At 45.6% G+C, this 24,611-nt stretch overlaps 1 protein-coding gene across 2 annotated transcripts in view; it reads right to left on the reverse strand.

Moving 5' to 3' along the window:
* MTMR6 (myotubularin related protein 6) overlaps positions 1-24,611 on the reverse strand; it is a 592,867-nt gene that overhangs the window by 311,232 nt on the left and 257,024 nt on the right. For both annotated transcript variants that reach the window (XM_085621607.1, XM_085621606.1), the window contains one exon: positions 18,464-18,626. In XM_085621607.1, coding sequence (XP_085477733.1) covers positions 18,464-18,626 — 163 coding nt within the window. The remainder of the gene's footprint in view (positions 1-18,463; positions 18,627-24,611) is intronic.

The raw sequence follows: 24,611 nt of genomic DNA on the forward strand, positions 1-24,611 counted from the left end.
CAACTGGCTCATAAAAGCCAGCTCATACAACCAATGTGTACAACACAGCCAAGCCACTATCCAATTACTTCACGACCTGGGCTTCACAATAAATCACATGAAGTCCCATCTGCAACCATCCCACGTAAAGCTATACCTCGGTGCCACCATAGACACCGCAAAAACGCTAGCCTACCCCAGTCCGGCCAGGATAGCAAGCATTCAGGCTCTCCGTGCCAAATTTCAGCCAGAACACTCTCTTCCAGCTTGAGTGTTCATGCAACTAATAGGAATGAAGGCCTCTTGCATATTCATAGTACCCCATGCAAGACTCCAGATGCGTCCTCTCCAAGAGTGCTTAGCGTGCCAATAGAACCAGGCCCAGGGTCAATTGACAGATCTGGTGTTGGTAGATGGTCGGGCCCATCGCTCTCTGCAGTGGTGGACCACCACAAACCTTTCCAAAGGGTGACCGTTCCTGGACCCGGTTCCTTAGATAGTACTGACAGCAGACGCATCTCCGGCTGGGGAGCTCACCTATTACATCACACCATGCAGGGCAGGTGGACACCTCAACAAAAGTTACTCCACATCAACTATCTGGAGGTACTAGCCATATTCTTAGCACTAAAAGCCTTTCAAACTCATGTCTCAGGCAAGGCCATCTTAGTTTGCACCGACAACATGACAGCCATGTACTATATACAGAAACAAGGTGGCACACACTCTCCGCAGCTCTCTCAGCTAGAACAGAGCATATGGAGATAGGCCATACCCCAAAAATTCTTTCTCCTAGCCCATCATGTCCCAGGAGTCCAAAACACTATGGGAGATCTGCTGAGCAGACAAACACAACAGATCCACGAGTGGGAACTCCATCCACAAGTTCTTCACCCGTACTTTCAAATGTGGGGGCATCCACAAATAGACCTCTTCGCCACCCACGAAAACACCAAATGCCCAAGCTTCGCCGCCAGATATCCACACCCATTATCCAAAGGCAATGCGATATGGATGAATTGGTCAGGCAAATTTGGGTACGCTTTTTCGCCTCTCCCACTCATTCCATTAGTGGTGCGCAAACTACAACAGCACTCCCTCACTCTCATACTAGTAGCTCCAACTTGGGCCAGACAACCGTGGTACACCACACTGCTGGAACTATCTCTAGTACCGCACCAAAAGCTACACCTCTCTCCACACCTCTTAACCCAGAACCATGGAGATCAGGCACCCCGACCCAGCTCAGCTCAACCTTGCGATCTGGCTCCTGAAATCCTAGAATTCGGTTATCTAAATCTTCCACCTGACTGCATGAATGTCATTAGAGAAACTAGGCGACCCACCACTAGAACTTGCTACGCAGCCAAGTGGAAACGTTTTGTGCTCTATTGTCACAACAATAACTTCAATCCCGTAGATGTGTCCATTCAACACATCATAGGATATTTACTACACCTACAAAGATGCAATCTAGCCTACACGTCTATTAGACTGCACCTTGCAGCCATATCAGCTTATCTACAAAACAGGCAACATCTATCACTCTTTAGAGTACCTGCAATAAATGCCTTCATGGAAGGACTCAAAAGAATAATTCCCCCCAGAGTGCCACCCTCACCTGTGTGGAACCTAAACATCGTTCTCACCAGACTAATGGGGCCTCCCTTTGAACCTCTACACAAATGTGAACTTCAATTCCTAACATGGAAAACCACCTTTCTTGTAGCCATCACTTCCCTCAGAAGGGTCAGTGAGACACAAGCACTTACCATTCAAGAACCGTTTCTCCAAATGCAACATACCAAGGTTGTTCTCCGTACTAATCCAAAATTCCTTCCTAAAGTCATTTCTCCCTTTCACCTAAACCAATCTGTGGAACTACCAGTTTTCTTCTCGCAACCACAAACCGTTGCAGAAAGAGCTCTCCACACATTAGATGTCCAACGAGCCTTGCTCTACTACATCCAGAAAACACAACCCTTTCGTAAGACCAAACAACTGTTTGTGTCTTTCTCACCACCACACAAAGGCAACCCCATCTCCAAATCCGGGATAGCTAGGTGGATTGACAAATGCATTCAGATTTGCTACCACAAAGCAAAACGAACGCTATCTGTTCCCCCTAAAGCCCACTCTACATGTAAGATAGGGGCTTCCATGGCATTTTTAGGGAACATTCCCTTAGATGATATCTGCAGAGCAGTTACATGGTCAACACCGCACACTTTCACTAAACACTATTGTGTAGATGTGCAAACTAAGCAACAGGCTAGTGTGGGCCAGGCTGTACTCAAGACATTGTTTCAAACCACTGCAACAGATACTGGTGGTCGCCGCTAAGGATGGGTACTGCTATATAATCTATGCACAGTGTGTAATCTGCAGCTCATATGCCTCGAACGGCATGTAGAGCTGCAGATCTACACACGTCCCCCCGCCTCCCCGGCTACCTCCATCTGTTCCAGTTTATCTTATTTAGATACAACACACATGGGCATCTTCACTGTTATTACTGCGCTCCATCTTTCCCTGCTGGCGAAAAACAATCTGAGGATGGAGCCGAAGCCCATGCGCAATGCGATCCAAAGGAGGAGTCGCAGACTTCGTGACTTCCAAAGACTTTCCAAGAGAAAAACAACTGCAACATCCGGGCCCAACACCAGATGGCGATCTATGCACAGTGTGTGGATCTGCAGCTCTACATGCCAAGAACAGATAAATACTGGTAAGTAGCATTTGCCTTCCATTGCGAATATCCAGTGCTCCCTGGATGCTGCAGACATTGCCTTCAGGGAGGAAAACACTTGCATTCTACTCCACTGCCCTACTTAGCTTAGGGTGCCTGGATTGCAGCCTGAGGTTCAACAGCACTTCATACATTTTCCATTTGATGGAAAGCATCACTTTGGACCATAATTGGACAATGTGTTTCGATTTAAAAAAAAAAAAAGAAAAAAGATAGACACTGCCTAAGCCATTAGTGCACTGCAGACTCAAACCCCCAAGGTGCCTTTCGCAAGTAACAATAAGAGGCAGCACCAAACGTGCTACTACAGTCGTAAGACAGGGATACTAACAAGCTGCCATTTCAAGAAGGGTACGCTTTCATAACCTATGGAAGAGGCAGCTAACGTGCAAAGGTAAAGGTATCTCTGGTATGGGTGCCTCTACCAAGAACCAGTGACTCACCCTCCATTTCCCCCCAATCACTTAACACCTTCTGTGGCACCGGTGTAGAATATGGTTATTCATTCCGCAACCGGAGGAAGTAACCTTGGATAAGTAGTGCAGCAGGGTTACTTTCAGGAGTTGCACACCACACCATCAGACTTTTATTTTGTTTTTTTGTTTCCAAGACCTTTATTGACAGTTTACAAGTGGACATAGCAAGGTGCCTACATCCCCGCGGGCCAGCACTGCAGCTCACAAAAATTCAGAGCAGAGGGTGCAAAGGGAAATTCGAAGAAAAAGATCAAATAAGAAACCAAACTTGAAAAAGGCCATAGTTTTCTTACCACCGTTCCTCATCTACAACAAGGATTATTACCCCAGTACCTCGCCATGTTCCCGCCTCCCTCACCGCCGCCCTCCTCAAAATCGCAAATGGCATATCCCCCTTCCGATCGTCTTCGCCATCCATTCACAAATTTGCCTTCTCCCCGTCTTTACCAGCCTCCCCCTCGCTAGTCAGGTGGTCTGAGTTGGGAGCTCCATTGTCAGCATTGTGTAGGAGATATAGTTGCAAAGGGGCCCAAATGTCCCGTGGACGAGTTGTAGGTGGGAGCACTTCGTCATAAGTATGAAGCTGATCTTGAAAAAGGATATGGTCATTAATCCACTCCTTAAATTGGGGGGCTCGGCCTCTCCCCCATCGGCATGCAATCCGTCTTTTCTCCACCAAAAGGGCCAAGGAAGTATATTTTCGGATCTTAACAGGCAATTTCTAGTAGAGCAAATTGATCCATGCCAAAAAAGGAGGGGGGGACCCCATTCTCTGCAGTACGAAAGCAAGGTAATCCCATTCCAAGGAATCGAACGCCTTAGTGGCGTCGAGAAATATGGCCGCTGCGCTGGTTGATGGATCAATATCCTGAAGTATCGCAAACAGCGTGCGCAAGTTATGTGAGGCGCCCCTCGTAGGCACAAAACCCGACTGGTCCGGAAGGACCAGGGCGGTCATCAGGGGGCTTTCGTCAAAGGCAGGAGAGACCCCTGCCGCAAAGATTTTGAAGCGTGGGCCTACCAATAGGGAGACCCGGCAATGAGGGCCTGAGAGTGCCCAGAACTGCGAAGAGATGAGACTGCAGATGCAGGTGGCTCACACTTGCAAAATGGCAACTGCTCATTCTGCAGTGCTTGTGGCGGGACTAGCAGCTAGTTTAGGCCTCTGAAAGATCTTTAGTCATCCCCTCAGGCAACTATGAGCATATAACAGGCAGCATGGGGGCACCTACCCGCGTCCCTTGCTGCAGTGAAAATCCAATGCAGAGAGTGCGGTGCACGCAACTGGAGACTCACCAGCTGCACCACGCTGGAGGTCAGCAAAATGGGCCAGTAACTGAAGCGAGAGTCGCCCTAGCCAGTATCGAGCATTTCTACACTACAACAGGAGAGAGCTCCCTAGTGAAGGAGGAAATCACATAGACATGATGGGCCAGGGCACCACTGAGAGGCGAAGTCCATCCAGTAGGCAACAACGAGCACGCTCAGGAGGACCATGGGGACAGCAGTCTGAGCTCTGCTGAAAAAACAGGAGTTCTAAAGCAAGAGGCCCTCTAGCCAAAGAAGAGCCCCTTCCCCAACCAACAAAAGAGACTGCCCTAGGGGAGGAGTGGAGCGCTACATTAACACCTCTCATCAACTGAAGTCATACCTACAAAAGGGACTAGCTCAATACTGGGCCCTTAGAGGGCTTTGGGGGCAGCACACTGGGCCAGCAGGATAAAAAGAGATTAGCAATTGGTATGAGGCGAGCAACCTATTACAGGGGACTACTCTGAAATGACCTACACAGAGGGAACCTCCCCTGACTAATAACTAGCATCAATTTCTATGTCAGCAGGAGATCGTCCGGAAAGACAAGAACAAGCCTTAACAGATCCCTCTCCCCAGGCCACAGTGGCATGGGGGTTCAGCACCTCGGCTATTGGTTGAGTTGAGATTGGGCCTGGAGGGTTTCCTGAAGTGGCACAGAGGGGATCTAGTAGACGGAGGAGCCAAGATGTCCAGGTGTAATCCATGGTGACTAAAATGGAGACTGAGCATCAATGAAATGAGAGATAATGTTTCAGCCTAGTCCACATAAAAGTGGGTTCTCACCTGGAGACAAAGAGTAGCTGCTGAGAGACCTGAATGGGCAAGGTGTTCCCTCTGCACACACACATTCAAGATACGAACCCCCTTCTTCCCCACCAGACACCTAAATCTACACTAGCTGTCCTTGGGCCAGGTGCCCAGAAGTGCAACAGAGGCCACGCCATTGCCCTCTGCATTGGCTTCGAGCAAAAACAAAAGAGACACCACACTCCAGGACATGCTAAGAATGCAGCAAAGAAGGCAGACACCCCCTGAAGGTTGCATGCAGAAGGAGGAACAGTTCAGGCCTTGCAAAAAACAACACAGGAAGAAACAGAGGACCCTCCCACCCCTTACTTCATACAAGGCCTCTTCAACAAACTCAGAGATGACATATCTGCCCTAGGGAAAAGATTAGAGAAAGAGGGCACGTAGGTGACACACGACTTGACAGAGCTGGGAAAGTAGGTCTCTTGCACTGAAAGAGTCTGAGGATGCCAGATAGGAGGAGATAGAGGAGCTACACCAAGAGGTGATCTTAGTCAAGGAACAGAATATAGGCCTTCAACAACACCTGGAAGACATTGAAAACAGATTGAAAGATCCAACATTCGAATTCACAGAGTGCCTTGAGATGCAGAGATAGGAGAGAACACATCAGGAGGGCCTGGCCTTAAGGGCAGCCCAAGGCATCCTAAAATGTATGCATTATTATCGGCAGGAGATCTTGGCAGCGACACAAGAGACAGGTGTAGTGCACTTTGAGTGGACCAAGCTGGGGCTCTACCAGGACTTATCCTCAGTCACCCTGAAGAAACAGCATCGCCTTTGTCAGGCTCCTAGTTACCTGAGGGGGAAGGGAGTAAAATAAAAATTGGAACTACCCATTACTTTTACATTGGAGGGTACATGCTATTAAATTTGCTCCCTGCAGGATGCGAGATTCATCCCAGAGTTCGACGAGGACCACGAGGAAAAAGAACCATAACACTCGGCTCCCAGTTAGGGCCCCTCAGGAGTTACAAATCATTAAGATGGGACAAAGCAAGCTCACAGAAAAGGATACTGTAATCTACAGTAAAGGAGATCTGAGGGAAAAGACTGATGTCATTAGCAAACTTCACATGAATGAAGAGACCGAATAGGATGAACCGTTCATTGCTAGAGACACCCAAGCAGGACGTAGCTTTGAGTGTGACACATTTTTTAAGGAACTGAGGGGCAGTATACGGTGGGTGGGGCCAGTTTCCAGGATTAGACTGTCAGGCCCGAAGTCGCTCCCAGCTTCAGACTCCCATTATGAAAACTAAGATACCTTTAATCAGAACATATGCTTAAAACAGAGTGCCTGAATGTCAGCGGCGCCAATATACCAGCAAAGAGACTCTCCCTATAATATGCTGAAGGCCATGGAATGCAACGTTTACCTGCTCCAGGAGACACACCTCCTCAAGCAGAATTAATGTTAATGCCGTTGAAATTTTTCCCTTAACAGTATCTTTCTTCAGGCTCGTAAGTCTGGGGAAGTAACTTATTTCCGGTCTCCTTCGAAGGAGAAAGTATTATCCACGCAAGTCAAGAAAACAGAGGGAGTGCTTGTGCTCCTGCTGGACATCCACTGGTATATGCTAACCATTGGCACAATATACACACCCAATGAGAGGCAAGTAAGGTTTGTAAGAGACACAATGGTGAAAGTATATACTTCCCAGGATAGGGACATCTGTGTGCAGCTAGATAGATTACCACAGCACTGCAGGGCAATGAGACAGTACCAGAACACCAAACCTGGCTTTATATGATATGGTAGTAGCTAATTCAACCAATCTGAATCAGAATGTCCCAGAAATTGTCATGCAATTTTTGGGACATTCTGATCCAGATTGGTCGGGTTAAGGTGCTACCATTGTTTTGTCCTGATGAAGACCCCAGGTGATTCTTCGCGAGTGGATCGAAACGTCGTTTTTCTATGGATCTACCCATATCTTTAATTTAGGAACTTCTTCAAACTCAAATGCCAATATCAGTGGGTTAGTTATGTATTTGTGTATCCTAGGGGTTCTGACCTTGTGTATATATTGCAAATATTGATTCTGGACACCTTTATGTTGCATTGTATGGCTCACTGGATTGCACCTGCACTGCACCGTCACCTGGAGCCCCTATTGTTGTTCTTATTTCATTGATCAGTTCATATCTTTGTGTGTGCTGGGTGAAATACAATTCATCTATCATCATTTATAAATTCACTGCCCGTGATTCACAAATCCACCAAGGACTAGGCACATACACCAGTTGTCTCCAAACAAATTTATTCAGCACAAATCCGCCTATCATTTATGTCGATATTTGTCTTTCTTGACATTCTGACATGATTTTCATATGTGATTTGGACTGACCCATCTGTTGACTTATTACATTACAATTTTCCTGGTAGAACACATTTTATATATGCACTTGATTACCCTAGTTGTTGGGAATACTGGTTGCCCCATTTTTTCAGTGTAACATGGTGTCATCTAGGGAGAGGCTTTTACAGGCTAGTGCTCTAAATCAGTGTTATTCACTGGCATTATAATCTCTAAGAGGCTCATACGTTACTCCATTCTGGCATGGGCCCTCCCAGAGCGGACAGGCTTACACACCTTCATTTCCCCTGCTGGTCCAGTTATCTGGACGAAGGAATCTTTCCCCGTTAGTCATCCTTCACAGCCTTTCCTTCCTCCAGGCATTACCGGTTCACTGGAAACTGCATCAATATCATTACGGAAACAGAGTAACCCTTTACAATCACTAGGCCCTAGTTAATTACCTCCTCTAACTACAAACAAGTCCACTGACCTGAGGACCTTGCCCTAGCACTTCTGTGAGCTTTATTTTGTGAGGGCTAAACTATTTACCACTGGAATTCGCGATGTGCCTGCCAAATTCATATAATGTCCTGTGGCACATAATTGCAAGTACAGGTCCTTAAGAGTGTCCTGAGAAGGCCTTTTGAATTGCTTACGGGACAACGTTTGTCAACACCTTGAAGAAGTCTCCCTACTGTTATTGCTAAAAGTATTAGGCTCCTACTGTGCTGGTAGTCACTTAAGGAAAATCACTATTTCCCTTAAAATTATTTGGCTGCCCAATTTCGAATCCGCTCCGATTACAAGCATATACTTCTTTATGGAACATGAACTCAAAGACAACCAGCTATGCCAGGCTATTAAGTCATTTTAAGATTTGATCGTGGCAATTTCCTATGATCTTCGGACTCTTGGCTTGTATTAAATGTTTTTTTACTCAATAAATGTATTTTTTGGACATACTTTGGATTTCGCTCTATGATGTGTCTAAATCATGAATACATATATTTATTATGACTAAATCGAAGGTGTATTGCCAATACGTTTCCCAATTGGCTTTAAGTAATTTTCCCAATTGTCCTCCCTGAGAGTAACTATCTTTTTTCGGGCATAATCTCCCCAAAGTCACACCCATCTTCAGGTGTTGAAGGCTCTCAATATGGATCCAGAATGTCATAAGGCTTCCCTTTATCTGAGAATGTGTGAAATGAACAGAGAAACAGCTTAGGTGACAGAGGAGGTGTCTGTAGCAGTATTGGAGGTTGGGGATTCAGATGAGGCAACTCTGGGGGAGGAGTAGTGTTGTCCCTACATTTCTTTGGAATCTGACAAAACTATCTCAAATCTCTGAGATCTGCTCCACAGACATCGGCATTGTGTTTCTCCCTAGTGTTGACTGTGGTGTGTGAGGGTCCTCTTGAGAGGGTGCCTGAGCAATAAGCTTCCCTGAGGAAGGGTGCATATATGTCTTGTGTTGTCTTACATCAGGCACCTCTGGGAGTGCAATGGTACCAGGAGGTCTGCTTGACCCTGATTTCGCTACTGAGATCTTTTGGCTTCTTTATTGCCTTTGGACTCAATTTCAACTTCAATTATGGCTTGTAGGGGCTTGGGGCCATGGCAGCTTCAACTGGTGCAGAGTCTTGGAGCCCTCGGCCAAAGGTTATCATGGAACCAAGGGGGTCTTATGGGGTCAAGAGGTCTCGGAGTCGGGAGCCAAACCTTAAAAGTCAAAGCCTTTTGTGGCTAGTCTCGGGGATGCAAGCTCAAGGCATTGTACTTCTTGAGCTGGTAGAGAGCTGGTGGGGGCTCAATGCTGCCTGCTGTGATATGCCCAGCACTGAGCTCAGCAGTATTTTAGCATTTTTTTATTATTAAACACCTGTCAGGCAGAGTATGTGGACTCCTTGTGTTCCTGGGGACAGGCAGAGGTTGCATACCCAGTGGTGAGCCCACCACAGATACTTGATATTGTGCCTTACGAAAATCTGGAAGGTCGTTTTTCCATACAACCCTTCCCCAAAAGCCATTCTTAATATGACCGGATTCCTGGGAAGGAACTGCTCCGGTGCGGTTAGGAACAGAGCAGACAAGGCCACTTTTCTGCAGTTGATGCTTCTTCCAATAATGGATCGGGTACCGGGCGACTGGAGCCAAAAGAAAAGGAGAACCTGTCCACCGATGTATTGACTGCACCACGGTAGTACAAAAAATAGCTGCGAATACAACTAATACTAATGACCGCCCACACGATGCAGCCTGTATCGGTGATATGTACAGTTAAAGAAATGTAACTGCATTAATGCAAAACTCAAACATGTCTATCATTTATGAAAATGTAAGAAAAAAAAAACAATAGACATTTAAAAAAAAAAAAAAAAGGAAAGGATAACCTGTCGACAGCCCTGGAGCTCAAGCTGAAACTTCTTAACTCGATGGCGGAAAAAAACCAAAATGAGGCGAATTCTTTGTCCGGATGCATTGTGAGAAGGGACACATATCTCAAGACCTGAGACTTTTTTTTAAAGAGGAACAACTTGCAAACATCCAACACTAAATGGCAGGCATATGCAGAACATGTGTTTCTACAACAACAAATGCTGCAAATATGCTTCCACCTCAGGATGGGTTCTATGCAAGTTCCAGAGCCCCATGGATCATAAGTCGGGGATTCAAAGAAAACTCTGATATATTTCTCAGCTATACTCAGAAGAATGAGCCTTCCAGTACATGGGAAGGAATACAATACACTCCCGGCAAGAGACAGAACTTAGCAGAAAGTCTATCCCACAATCAAGAACCAACCTGACAGGAATTGAAAAAAAAGGTTTTCAAGTTCTTTTTAAAAACATTTTCAGAAGGGACAAGCCAAGACTGAGAGGAAGAGAGTTACAAAGCTTACTGGTCAGATAGACAAACGTTCTCCCTCCTCTCCTAATTTTGCGAAACAGAGGAAGTTGGAGTAGCTTTAATTTAGTAGATCTACTCCAGTAAATGGTAGGCCTTAAATAAATCTTTCCTTAGATAGAGAGGTCCTTTATGTTTCAATGCACTGAAGGCAAAGGTTAGCACCCTGAATTGGATCAGTTTGGTGACAGGCAACCAATGTAGTTCCCTTAAGTAGGGAGTCACAGATACACGTACAGGAATGCTCCAAATCAGAACGGCAACTGCATTTTGAATGCTCTGAAGCCACTTGTCGGAACCCCACAAGTCTTACCTTCTGCTTGCGAAGCGATCTTGCAGAGATGAAATGAGCTGCCACCACCGTTCCCACCTTACCCAGCGGACACCAGTACCCTAACTAGGATGGTGGTGGGATCGGGGGAAGGGAGCTAAAAATGATGGAGATGGTGTCCAGAAGACCGGTTAAGGACCTCCCTCTGTTCTGGGAATGTCCGGAGAAAGAACCATCTGGTTGGGGGAAGACAAGGGACATCCGGTTACTATGGACACGTACAAACCCCTGCACTCCTCATACACACATGCGGAAATAGGAAATCACCTTTCAATGGAAGCACCATGCAATCAGGAAGTCATCAGCAGAAACAGAAATTGAGATAGCGCTTCTGCGCCTGCATATAGGAACCAAGAACAGGGTTCCCAACCCTTGAGTGGGTAATTCAAAGTAACACACAACTAAGCGCTCCCGCGCTATACTGTACTTAGCAACACACGCGCTCCTGCGCAGTAAAGAGGGAACAAAATGAGGCGCTCCTGCGCGGTACAGAGGAAACAACCCAAGCGCTCCTGCGTTGTACTGTGGAAACAAACCAAAGCGCTCCTGCGCGATAATTATAAAGCAACACAAGCGCTCCTGCGCTGTACTGTGGAAACAAACAAAAGTACTCCGGCACGGTATGCACCAATCCCATTCCCCAACTGACGGCATACAAGTTCCAGCATCTGATACACAGTAGGGTACTACCCAGTGTCCGCACCGGATATCGGCAGCCAGCAAGAACAGTTTGCGCTAGCATCAGAGAACAGGGGCAAAGTCGAAAGAAACCGAGGCACCGCTCCTACGCGTGCTCGGTTTACCTGGGTCAGACGTCCCTCTCCGATTCAGCAACCGATCCTGGTCGAAACGTCAATCCGAAGCGCTGACTTGGCGGGAACAGCAGCGGTTTTTGCCTTTCACCCCGAATACGCTGATGCCGTGATGATGACTTCCGGAACAGGGAACTAGACCGCTGACCGCTAGTATGACGGAAGTGAGGCAGCTCTGCTTCCGCCTCGTTCGGAGCACACACACACCGCAATCAATTGGGGAGCTGGAACCCATCAGGACAATGACACCGCTGAATCAAATAAGCCAGTAGACCAAAATAAAGACTATTAGCATAGTCCAATTTAGAGGTTAGAGGTACTCCAGTAAATGGTAGGCCTTAAATAAATCTTTCCTTAGATAGAGAGGTCCTTTATGTTTCAATGCACTGAAGGCAAAGGTTAGCACCCTGAATTGGATCAGTTTGGTGACAGGCAACCAATGTAGTTCCCTTAAGTAGGGAGTCACAGATACACGTACAGGAATGCTCCAAATCAGAACGGCAACTGCATTTTGAATGCTCTGAAGCCACTTGTCGGAACCCCACAAGTCTTACCTTCTGCTTGCGAAGCGATCTTGCAGAGATGAAATGAGCTGCCACCACCGTTCCCACCTTACCCAGCGGACACCAGTACCCTAACTAGGATGGTGGTGGGATCGGGGGAAGGGAGCTAAAAATGATGGAGATGGTGTCCAGAAGACCGGTTAAGGACCTCCCTCTGTTCTGGGAATGTCCGGAGAAAGAACCATCTGGTTGGGGGAAGACAAGGGACATCCGGTTACTATGGACACGTACAAACCCCTGCACTCCTCATACACACATGCGGAAATAGGAAATCACCTTTCAATGGAAGCACCATGCAATCAGGAAGTCATCAGCAGAAACAGAAATTGAGATAGCGCTTCTGCGCCTGCATATAGGAACCAAGAACAGGGTTCCCAACCCTTGAGTGGGTAATTCAAAGTAACACACAACTAAGCGTTCCCGCGCTATACTGTACTTAGCAACACACGCGCTCCTGCGCAGTAAAGAGGGAACAAAATGAGGCGCTCCTGCGCGGTACAGAGGAAACAACCCAAGCGCTCCTGCGTTGTACTGTGGAAACAAACCAAAGCGCTCCTGCGCGATAATTATAAAGCAACACAAGCGCTCCTGCGCTGTACTGTGGAAACAAACAAAAGTACTCCGGCACGGTATGCACCAATCCCATTCCCCAACTGACGGCATACAAGTTCCAGCATCTGATACACAGTAGGGTACTACCCAGTGTCCGCACCGGATATCGGCAGCCAGCAAGAACAGTTTGCGCTAGCATCAGAGAACAGGGGCAAAGTCGAAAGAAACCGAGGCACCGCTCCTACGCGTGCTCGGTTTACCTGGGTCAGACGTCCCTCTCCGATTCAGCAACCGATCCTGGTCGAAACGTCAATCCGAAGCGCTGACTTGGCGGGAACAGCAGCGGTTTTTGCCTTTCACCCCGAATACGCTGATGACTTCCGGAACAGGGAACTAGACCGCTGACCGCTAGTATGACGGAAGTGAGGCAGCTCTGCTTCCGCCTCGTTCGGAGCACACACACACCGCAATCAATTGGGGAGCTGGAACCCATCAGGACAATGACACCGCTGAATCAAATAAGCCAGTAGACCAAAATAAAGACTATTAGCATAGTCCAATTTAGAGGTTAGCAATGAGTGAACAATAGTCTTGCAAGTATCTTTCAGAACTAGGTGCAGCATCCTTATTAGAGATTTGAGTGTAGCAAAACAGCTTATAAAAAAAGAATGAAGTCCTCACCAGTAAACTGTTCTTTCGTATACTTTTTCTAGACATATCTTCACTTGCAACGAGAACAGAATCAATAAGGCATAAAAGCAGAGACTTATAAGGCGTCGGCTTTCGTGAACCATCAGTGCATGATGCTGGAGCAGGGCTAGGAATGGTGGCAAACCTTTGACACGGCCAAGATTCCATCCTATATAAGAAATGCTTTCTCCTATAAATGAAAAGTACAGTGACAGAACGGAGGATGATTGGGACTCTTTGACTGGAAGGTTAAAGAGGAAGCTTTCATTTCCTGAACAGAGCATTCTGAGATTACATTGCTCTCAGCACTCAATCATCCAGGATGCAGTAATTTAACTCTTATGATGAAAAATAGAGTTAACACCACCAAATACTAATGAAAACAATCACAGCTGAGCTGAAGCAGAGTAGGAACACCATGTAGTGGTAATGCATTCCCTGGCCGCCAATCTCAGATAACTTCTATTAGTTTTCCTCCTGAGAAAAAGGTAAGAGAGCTGGGGAGGAGCTGGGGAAAAGCTGGAGCCCTTGCTAAGGAGGCCTGGGTCGGAAGGCCCAAGAGCCAGTGTATAGAAGGGGAACCCATACATCATACCCATATTGAGAGGACAAATGATCTAGAGAATGGAGAAATCTGTGTCACAATGAGAAATCAGAGCCAGAAAAAATATTATCCATGTAGGCATAAAAGGAGGTTAAACCTGTAATCACTGGAGGTAGTCACCTGTATATAAGGTGGGGTAATTCAAATGAGGACACTGGGGTTAAATGTTGCACGCTAAGCATATGGTATCCTTTTGAAAATGTTAAGAGAATCGTGATTCCTAAGCAACGCAGTTGAAAAACTGAAGAAATGAAATGATGACAGCCTAGATGTGGAAATTCAGAAAAGCACTAGATTAAAGCAACTGAAAGGCAAAATACTGCAAATGGGGTTTGTCATACTTAGATAAGTATCACCTTTCTAAAAATGAAAAAATATTGATCAGGACCAAACATCTGGTGGTATCAGTCCTGAACGATACCTAAACTCCAAGGCACCTGTGCTTTAATTCTGCAAGATGTCACAGAAATAAATTAACCAAGCGAGGCAAACTCCAAATGTAGATTTGGATGCAATGTGCCATAGCTAGCTACTATTGGGTGGATTAAACTACTGAATTGCAGATTTGCTCGTTAGTTGATTTGATGCTAAAATTCTGTTGAAACAAGCATATTTTCTCACCGGCTTCTTCAATATGCAGAGTTCTGAACAAAGACACAATGGATTTATTATTATTTTGATAATATTTACTTCTGGCGAATAACTGAGAAAGACAAGTTTCCACTTGACTAAACAAGGGTGCAACATGGACAAACAATGTAGGCAGCTGCGCAGACCCTTGCTTTCCCTCAACTTTTCTATAGAATTGAATGCAATCAATTATTCTCATTGGAATATATCATCATCCAACATTTCCGTTTTACTTCTGAAAGCTGCTTCAGCTCCTCAATCCCAACTTAAAGAGTATGCATGGTACCCTTAATTCAGTGGGTGATTCTAACTAGCTGCAAGAGGTTTCAAATGTTTTTCTCATACCTTGGTCGACTGACATGGGAATCCCAAAAGAGGCATGAAGTAGAAGGCACGTGTCTCCACATATGCCAGGACATCTCCAATCACTTTTGTGGCATATACTTTCTCAAGTTAGGAGGATGTCCAACATTCAGAAGGAAGGGAGGTTAAGAAGTAGGTGTTAAACTTCATCACAATAAAGGGAGCTGTTACGCCTGTGCTTTTCTGCATGAGATACTATAAAGATAGCGAGGGTCTCAGACACGGCAGATTCTAGATTAAATTAACAAATAGGAAATAAATCGATGTGTAGCAGGGCACCAACCCTGTCACTTGCTCTTTGACTGCTGATGGATACACCAGCAGGGCGGCCTGGCTTACATGTGGTCCTAGTACCAATCACAGCACAGGAAAGTAAATACTATGGGTTAGGCAACCAGGCCTCATTTTGTTGTGCACTCTAGTTTGGGGGCATATGAAGATACACCTCTTCTTAAGGTTATCAGTGTAACAGAATCATCATAAACAAGTGACAGCAAAGAAGCTACGTACGAATTACATGATACTCTATGTGTACCAAAGGATCTGTGAAAGGACATTGACAGAGCCCAATTTCCCAATGTAAATATATTTTACTCTACTTAAGTTTTAGAAACAAATGGAATCACAGCTGGCCATCACATGTACCACTACTATTCCATCCTGGATGAATATGTTTGTTAGTACCGGAGGATTTCAGGTTTTTAAAATTAATACATAAAGTGCCTGTCACCAACTTAAACTTGAAAAAATAGTCAGCTGAATGAACTGAAGAAGTTCCTAGAACATGAGGCACGTTATTGCAACTAGATTGCATGTGTTGGTCGTGATAGCTGTCAGACCTATTTCACCTACATCATCAGATCAGTGGTCCTCAAGTGAATTTCGAAGTTAATGGGGCCCATTAAATAGTATCTAGACCCTTGTCTGTAGCGGCTTCAGGGTGAATTTTGAGGAATTGCAGGCAAACAGGAGGTGAAATGATGCTGGTAAAAAAACACAAAACCACAAGCAGACTTGCAAGATAAGCGGGATAAAAGTAGAAATTCTCAAGGGACAGTCCCGGATAACTAAGTCCCTATAAAAAAAATATTTGTTATTCTTATATCAGATTTCATTCCTATCCGGTCAGCTGAAAAAACTGGAAGACCGGAAAGGAAGACGATTCAATATGGTCCCCAAGAAGGAAGTAGCCAAACATGTAAAAGGCCAATGATGATCAAGCAGCAGCCTCCCTCTGTTTTACTTAATGATCAGCTGAAGCAGTGTCTGCCTGGGGACAGGTGGTGTAGGCCATACCCAGAAGTTGCTAAAAGCAGACATCTAGATATAAACATAGTAGCCCAGATTTAAATTCACTTCCTTTACACAACTTCATTTATTTTTTTGAACTTTGTAAGGCCTCTTTTCGCATGTCACCATTAACTCAACACAGTTGCATTCATGTATGACTAAATACACTGAATCAATTTTTGTTATGTCAAGACCCTCCTATCTGGTGGTCCGGCATTTAACATGCATCCATGATGTATGCATGTGTTACATGGAATCATAAGTAATAGCATTAATTTATATTAAAAATAACGCAGCAGCAGAATCACACAGTTCAATTCTAGATTTGTATCTTTGGCTTTGCAGGATGATCTTTCAGAGATTTAATCTTTCGCTATGAAGAAAATAGTTTTTTGTGGTAGTAACAAGACAGTACTTCAGTTAGGTTTCATGCACAATGGAAAAATAAATCCAATACTGCTTTATTAAAAAAATTCAGCTGGCATGGTTAATAAAAATAGTAATAACACTGCACAAATGAATTTGGATGAGCTGCCTAGCACCACACATTGTTGTATCCATATTTTACTATGCAGTATGGCACAGCAAGTGTGCTCAGTCTGAGGCTTTCCAAGTATTCTCGCTAGGCTATTGGTGCACAGACCATCAAGATAAAAGCAACACAACAAAATGTGCAATCCCACCATTTACCCCTACCATCAATCAAATGGCAGTGCTCTGGTAGAATTAATAAGCAGCCTCTTGCAAACAAAGGCTTCATGGAATTTTTAAAGGTAGCCCATCTCGATCCTCCTCACTGCAGTGTCTGTCTCTCCAGCAACAGGAATGTAGACAATAAACTTCCACTGTCTAGAAGGTTGTCCCCATTCCCCATCTCGTTAAACAAAGGGCAACCAAAAATTAAGTATTGTGTCAGTACGCAGACTCAGGCACACAGCAAGTCCTACTACTACTACTGCTACTACTACTGCTACTACTACTACTACTACTACAGCGCATGTGCTACCTGCATACTACACATGTGCTTAACAAACACACAGGACATCAGCACAACGTTCTGGGTTTTACTATAAGAGTAGAACTTTACATAGGAGCGTCCAGTAGGCTACACACAAAGTGACACGGATGAAAAGGTCTAGTCAACTATATGCGATCATAAAACATGATATGGTTACACCAGTGCCCTATGCACTAAACCCAAAACAAGGACAGGAGTCCTCTATATGCTCTGAGTGGGAGTTTGGTGCACCGTTTCTGTCGCAGAAAGGTTCCTGGACATCGTATTGTCAGGGAAAGACCTAGGCCTTTGCGCGCACGCACACCAGATTGGCATGATGCCACTACCAAAATAAACGTCAGTATACTAGATACACACACAGTCAGGCACACAGGGGGACTTGTATTCGTATTCCAACAGAAACCAATCCTACTGTGACAGAAGGAACGTTTGCGGATTCTAGTAGCTATCAAAATACTTAACATCACACTATCTCCCATACAATTTGTTTTCCTTCTACAGCTTTTTTCTACAGTTTTGCATCCTCAGCCTGGTCTCACTATATTCTAAACACCTACATGATAATCTGACCTTAATTTATAACTTTCAATTACTCCCTCTTCTCTCTTTAGAGTTACCCCATCCTTACCTCCATCCTATGCATGCCTCGTCACTCAGAGTATAGCCTACTCTTAGCTGCATGCTTGTGTCCCTTAATCTCCTTTACTGTACTGCCCACACCTCATTTTATAAATCTGAAACCAGATCCCTACAACATATCAATATCCATTCTCCCACCAGCTAATGTATTCATCCCGCCAACCATTTGTGTACACTCAAATAGGCCCCATTAATGGTCCCAGCTATCACCCATTAATTTAATCTACTACAAAGAAACTGGAGCAAATGCATGGAATGATTTCCTTGAGAGCACAAGACTAATCCCAATAACCAACAATCATCCATAAGCCACTGGACTCACCATTAACCTTGGCTTCCTGAGAAGCATGCTACTCCAGGAAAGTACTTCAATGCCTCCTCAGGGGTAGAGAGCACTATATAAACAAGTTACCTTACAATACAGTGCCATACGTACCTGGCCTGGAAAGCTGCAGGAGCGAGTTGTAAATATCATGGCAATCCCTCTCTCTGGGAACAACAAAATGAAGCACTCGAAAGTTCTTGCACTGAATCACCAAAGGGCACCCAGTTGTGGTCAGAGGGAGCTTCTCGACCGCAGCGATGTGATGATGTAAGATCTGTGGCACACAGACAGCACATTCAAGCAACAAACTATTCCTGGTGTCAGCATCACAAACAGATAAAGGGATGTGCATTGGGCGCTTCTTGGGGCTATTTTGTGGAGTCAGGAACAACAACTCCTACTAACATTTTGCTTTAAATTAAAGATTTCATGCACAAACACATCGTGGGTAAGTACAAGTTCACATTTTATTATAGATGAATCCAAAATCAAACACAAAACACCTTTGTTTGCCTAATATTCACAAGGGGGAACTTTCTACAAATTAGATATGCCAAGTACTCCAAGAATAAATGCCATGGTAAGGATTTGTCATTTTTTTGAGTTTTTGCTGTAGTGTGTTCAAACCCCTGGGAACAACAGCATTCAATAGCACAAAGTATATGAGAGAAAACGTGTAAATCACATGAGGAAATATCATACAGCAGGTATTGATAATACACAGTATTCTAGAGAAACAATAACAAAACAAGCATTGAAAATGCAATAGGCCTCGCATTTTATTAAGTTAAAGCCATTTGCTTTGCTATATAACACCATTAGCAAAGCAAATGGCTTTAACTTAATAAAAGGCGAGGCCTATTGCATTTTCAATGCTTGTTCTTTATTCGCCATCCTCCTGCCTGTCCCCTCAGTCACTGGCTAAACCACAAGACAGATCTGTGTGCACAGCTGATTCAGCACCTCCTGAAGCAGGTTCTCATCAGGCCACAAGGTGGCGAGATACCCACAATTAACGCTCAGAAATAGTTAAGAACTAAGCGTAGCAATCACCAAAAAGGTGGTCGGAGCGCTGCGGACAGAGACACCGCAGCAGTCAGGCAGCCCGGCACATGGGTCCGTGGCAAGAAGCGCGAAGCGTGGGCACCTGCACACTGACTTTGGTACCGGCGAGGGAAAGTAAACGCCCTCAAACCTTTCTGGGCAACTAGGCGCTCCGTACCGTCCTCTGCTTTCGTTTGCCGGCTTTGCCTACCGTTACAGGCACCTGTCATTAAAACAAAAAAGGGACTGCTGCGGAGATCTGGGAATGTGACCGTACTAAAATGGCGGTTACGTTTCAGTTTTTCCAGCCATTGAAACGTAACAGCTCCTTTGAGAGGCATGCCACAAGACTCGGACAGCAACGACCAGAGCTACAGCAGCAGCTCCCCTCCACCCAGCAACAGACAGGTACCGCTCACCTCCTCCCAGAAACCTGGCTACCTGACTCTCCATGTCCAGCGACAAACAGGCACGAGCAAACACGACTTCACTCCGTCGAGCGACAAACGGAAAAACACGACTTCACTCTTTTAGAGTCGTCCCAGTTGGACTGTCTCGCGAGCCGTCCCAGTTGGACTGTCTCGCATGACTGGTTTCTTATCTTTATGGGGCCATGTGTTTGGCCCCATAAAGATAAAAAAAAACTTTTACGCCAGCAGTAAGTCGGGGCAGCCAGTCCAACTGGGACGGCTCTAAAAGAGAAAAGTGTACATCACTAGACGCTCTTTTCCAATGGCTGGCCACCGTTTAGCATAAAGGTGACGCCAGCCAATGGAAACGAGGGGCAGGGATTAAAGCCCACTAGAGAAATCTCCTAAAGTCATTAAATCTAGCCAGCGAAACTGCGCATGTCTGAGCAGTCTTCTGCCAGGCGAGACCTAAAAAGGACCAGGTGATGCACATAATCTATGCGAGTTCTCTAAAACAGTGAAGTTTAAGGTCTCTCTTGAATGTGAAAAATCGAAGTTCTTTTAAAGTGTGTCGACAGGGCATTCCAAATCTATGGTACATTGCCAATAAAGAAGGGTTCTGGGTGGAGCATTTTTGTTTTGGGTGTAGCCAACTTGAGTTTCTTAAAATGTTAATTATTTTCTGAAAATTGCTTGTTGATTTTGAGACACATATTCAGGGGTGAAGAGGCGTTTCACCTGGTCGGTGACACATTCTGTCTTCTACAGAGTGGAATTGCAAGGGAAGCCATTCTAGGAATGCAATGATGTCCTAATATCTGTTTGTGTGACAGCATACGGTGAACTTAGGGAGATGCTAGCCATGATTTAGGTAAGATTGTCAAGTAGCTCATTTCTGTAGTCAATACATGCGGTAACCGGGTCACGGACAAACTTAAAGTCTTGTATTGGGGGGAAAGGCTTTTAACTATGAAATCTAACAACAGGATGTAAGCACCGACAAACCCAAAGGTTTTGGCTTTAGGGTAGTGAAATGATTAGGGTGTTAGACTTATGATACCATCGTTTTGCCCATTGATATTTTGCTGCCAGCATAAGCGATTATAAAACGATTAGCTCTTAACCTGTCAAAGTTGTTCAAGTCCACTAATAGGTAACAAAACTTGAATTTTTTGCTAAAACATATTGGACTGGCCGAATGAACATTTCATAAAAAAGTGTTTATTTTTAAATATAGACATTGTTTGAATGAGGCTGAGCCCCAAACTAGAGGGAGGCTCTTGCTACTTATTAACAAAGGGATGTCAGTACTGTGAAGTTTCATTCTAAGGCAATCATCCAAGTGTGTGCAACCAGATGAGATTTACTTGTGGCTGTGCCATGGACATGTGATACCCACTCTCCTCACCCATCCCCATGGCCACTGTTCTAAATTATATCAAGTGGCACAGGCGGTCTCTGTGGGTAGTGCACAGCAAGACCTGGGCAAAGAGGTATTCAAAAGGGGAGCTGCGGACGGCAGAGTGCAAAGCATGGAGAAACAAAACAATATGAAAGGAGGGAAAGTTCCCTACCCCTCTCAGTGGCAGGACAAATAGCCATCGCTAAGATGGTGATGCAGTGGAAATATGAAATAATTTCAGTTAGCATAAGCTGAAGCCATCTTGGTTGTGGCATCCATTTTGTTGGCTTCGTAACTCTCCCATCCTCTGCTGCTCGTCTTTTTCTGTGCCTGTGCCGCCTATTTTAGTTGACTTCCTGACTCAGCTAAAAGCAATGTGCATGCTAAGAGTTTGTAGCCGTCAGAACACCTGGTCTCAGACTCAACTGTCAATCATTTACTGCTGCCATAAGCACTCCTGCTCCCCCTCCCACTTTGCTGACTAAGTGATCTCCCATCTGCCCATGTTTGTCGGTAACTATTCCTGTGTAGGCCTGTACCTTCTATTTGTATCCACATACTTACCAGTGCAGAAAAAGCTGAATATAAGGCCTGTGTTCTGTGACGTCAATGTACTACCCCAGGCAGCACTTGAGAGTGCTGTGTGGACGTGGTCCCACTCATGAGTGATTAATAAACATGTTATTTGAATTCCAGCTTCAGTGCCAATCTCTATTTTGTTGGTCTATGGACCCGTAGACAGAGAAGGGTGACCCCTGCACCGGTGTGCTCATTAAAAGGCACATTTCCACAATGCTCCCACGGTTATTATACTTTTTCACAAATCTACCATTACTGATTCCGGAACCTGTATTAAAAGTTCTGGACACACTCCTGTCGGATTTAATATGGGGGAAAGGCCATAGAAGAAGCTTCAACTAGGGACAGGGGAGGCATGGGAGCACCGGATTTCTGTGCTGCAGTGGCTCGCTTAGTGGCTGGCAGGACGCAATCTACACGAGCTAGGCTGCAAGTCACAATTCCTGGCCCGAGGTGCGCTACATACTTTGCTGCTGCCCCAGGGCAGGATCCCACAAACAGACCCGCTGCTACTTCGAACAGCATTCACCTACTGGAGAAGAGCATTACAATACACTGCCCGAGTCCCCCCTACGCTCCGAATATCCCACTGCTAGAGATTCTCACATCTACAGGGCTGATAACAAACGTAACATTAATGCATGGGTACGAGAGGGGGTGAACACAGTTGGGGCACTTTTTATAAAAGGCACGCTGGTAGATCACGGGAATTTTGCCTGGGAACAAGGAGTCCCACAATCCCTTTTTTTATTGCATGTGACCATAGTTAAGTATGTCAAGAAACACTGGACACCGAATGGAGTAGAGCCTCCCACACACAAGCTGATACGCGTTTTGTACATGATGGGGGATGGGCACCACCTGATCAGATGGCTATATAGAGGAGTCCGTACACACGCAGAAATCCCCTTAACAGCGCTTCGGGAGAAGTGGGCTAGAGATCTTGGTAAAGAAATGACCGACAAGGAATGGGCTACGCTCCTGGAACACCCTAAGAAGGTATCCCGCAATGCTAAATTCAAGTTTATACAATACATGCTGGTCCATAGGGCCTACCTCACTCTACACCGTTTAAACAAAATGTACCAGACAGCACAAAAACACTGCCCAAGGTGTCATACACACAATGCCAACCTCCTACATATGGTTTGCGCTTGCCCATGCTTGTCTGCCTTTTGGACCAAGGTTGCAGATACACTAGCAACAACAACAGGGGTCCCGGGATGGGGCACAATAGAGCAGAGCATATTGGGGATATGTCACTGGGTGAAGTCACATAAGGTGCAGCACAAATTTACAGATTCAGCCTAACTCATTGCGAAGCGATCCATTACCATGAGATGGACGTCGGCCCTGCCCCCAACAGCACATGGTTGGCAAGAAGAGATGGTGAAGTGGGCTAGAGCGGAGAGCGCAGCTATCCACAGGGAAGAATACAGAGGATTACGAAAAATACTGATAGCAATCGAATGGGTCTGATGCTGGAAACTTTCAAGTTCATTGACACTATAGAGTAATAACCAGGCACTAACCCATCCCTACTGCTCCATAAGCAGCGGATGTACTTTTGCCCATATGCTACATGACCAGTCGCGAAAACAACTGGTAGTACAAATGACTTAGCAGGAAGAAAGTATCTTACGAGTCTCTTACTCTAGGCCCTCAGAGGCCAAATGTAGGGTGAGCCAGGGGGGGAGGGAGGCAGGGTGGCAGCGTTCGGGATAGTTCAACAGTTAAGTTGCAGTTGTACCTTTTTAGGTCTCGCGTGGCATTGCAGCGCAAAGCACTGCTCGCCTCGGCGATAGATTTTGTGAGAGAGATTTCAGAAGGGGGCTTGAAGCCCCGCCCCTCATTTCCATTGGCTGGCATCACCGTTTATGCTAAACGGTGGCCTGCCCTTGGAAATGAGGGTTTTTGGTTGACACCCTTTTGCCTCCGATCAGACTGGGTCGCCTGCTTTGCTGCTGTCGCAAAGCAAATTCTTATCTTTATGGGGCCATGTGTTTCTAATTAGAAACACATGGCCTCATAAAGCTAAGAGATTGATGCTTGTTCAGTTGCGATGCTAGCATTACTGAAAAAAAACATTGACAAAGCCAAGATCGGTCTCGTTTTTTAGACCAATTTGCGTTGCCAATGCTTGTTCAAGAAGTGTGACCATGAGAACTACAGTGAGCCAAATAGAGAAGGGGGGGCCGCGTTAGGAAGAGAGAGGGGCTGTTCGCCATGTTCGAAGGAAATCACTAGGTGAATGGCGACGGAGAGGCTCCACGGGTGAGGAGAACCTGTTTACCGAGGCATCCTGTCTTCCGCTCACCCTCGGAGAGAGACAGGCGCCTTTTGTTAGTCCCTTTCATCCCCTCAGTGCCCTTTCATCCCAGGGGGAGTGCCTCACCTGCCACAATGCGCAAGGGTTATCCAGCGTGGAAACCCGCGGCAGCGCCTCACTTGAAGCACCAAAGTTTTCTCAGCTCCGTCCTCCCTTTTACTTTCAGAAATATTTTATTTGCCTGCCTTCAAAGGGCGCACTAGGATGAAAACTAAGAGAGGCGGGGGTGCAAACAGATTCACAATGCCTCATTATGCGGTAACGTTCAGTCCTGCTCGTGGCTGCTTCATAACGTCTCTCGTGACGTTCTCTGATTAAATACTGCAGCGATTATAGGGTATTATAGAACCGAGCAGTGAGCCATTCCCAGCTAACAAAGCAACCGCTACAGTGTGTGACCTTCACCAGTCCAGCTCTCAAGTAACATAATAAAACATAACATTGGTTTCTTCGTTACTGTTGTGAACAGGGTGTGTTATTTTTGTTGATTAGGTT

Source organism: Triturus cristatus, chromosome 8 (assembly GCF_964204655.1).
Source record: "Triturus cristatus chromosome 8, aTriCri1.1, whole genome shotgun sequence".
In the NCBI taxonomy this organism is placed as follows: domain Eukaryota; kingdom Metazoa; phylum Chordata; class Amphibia; order Caudata; family Salamandridae; genus Triturus; species Triturus cristatus.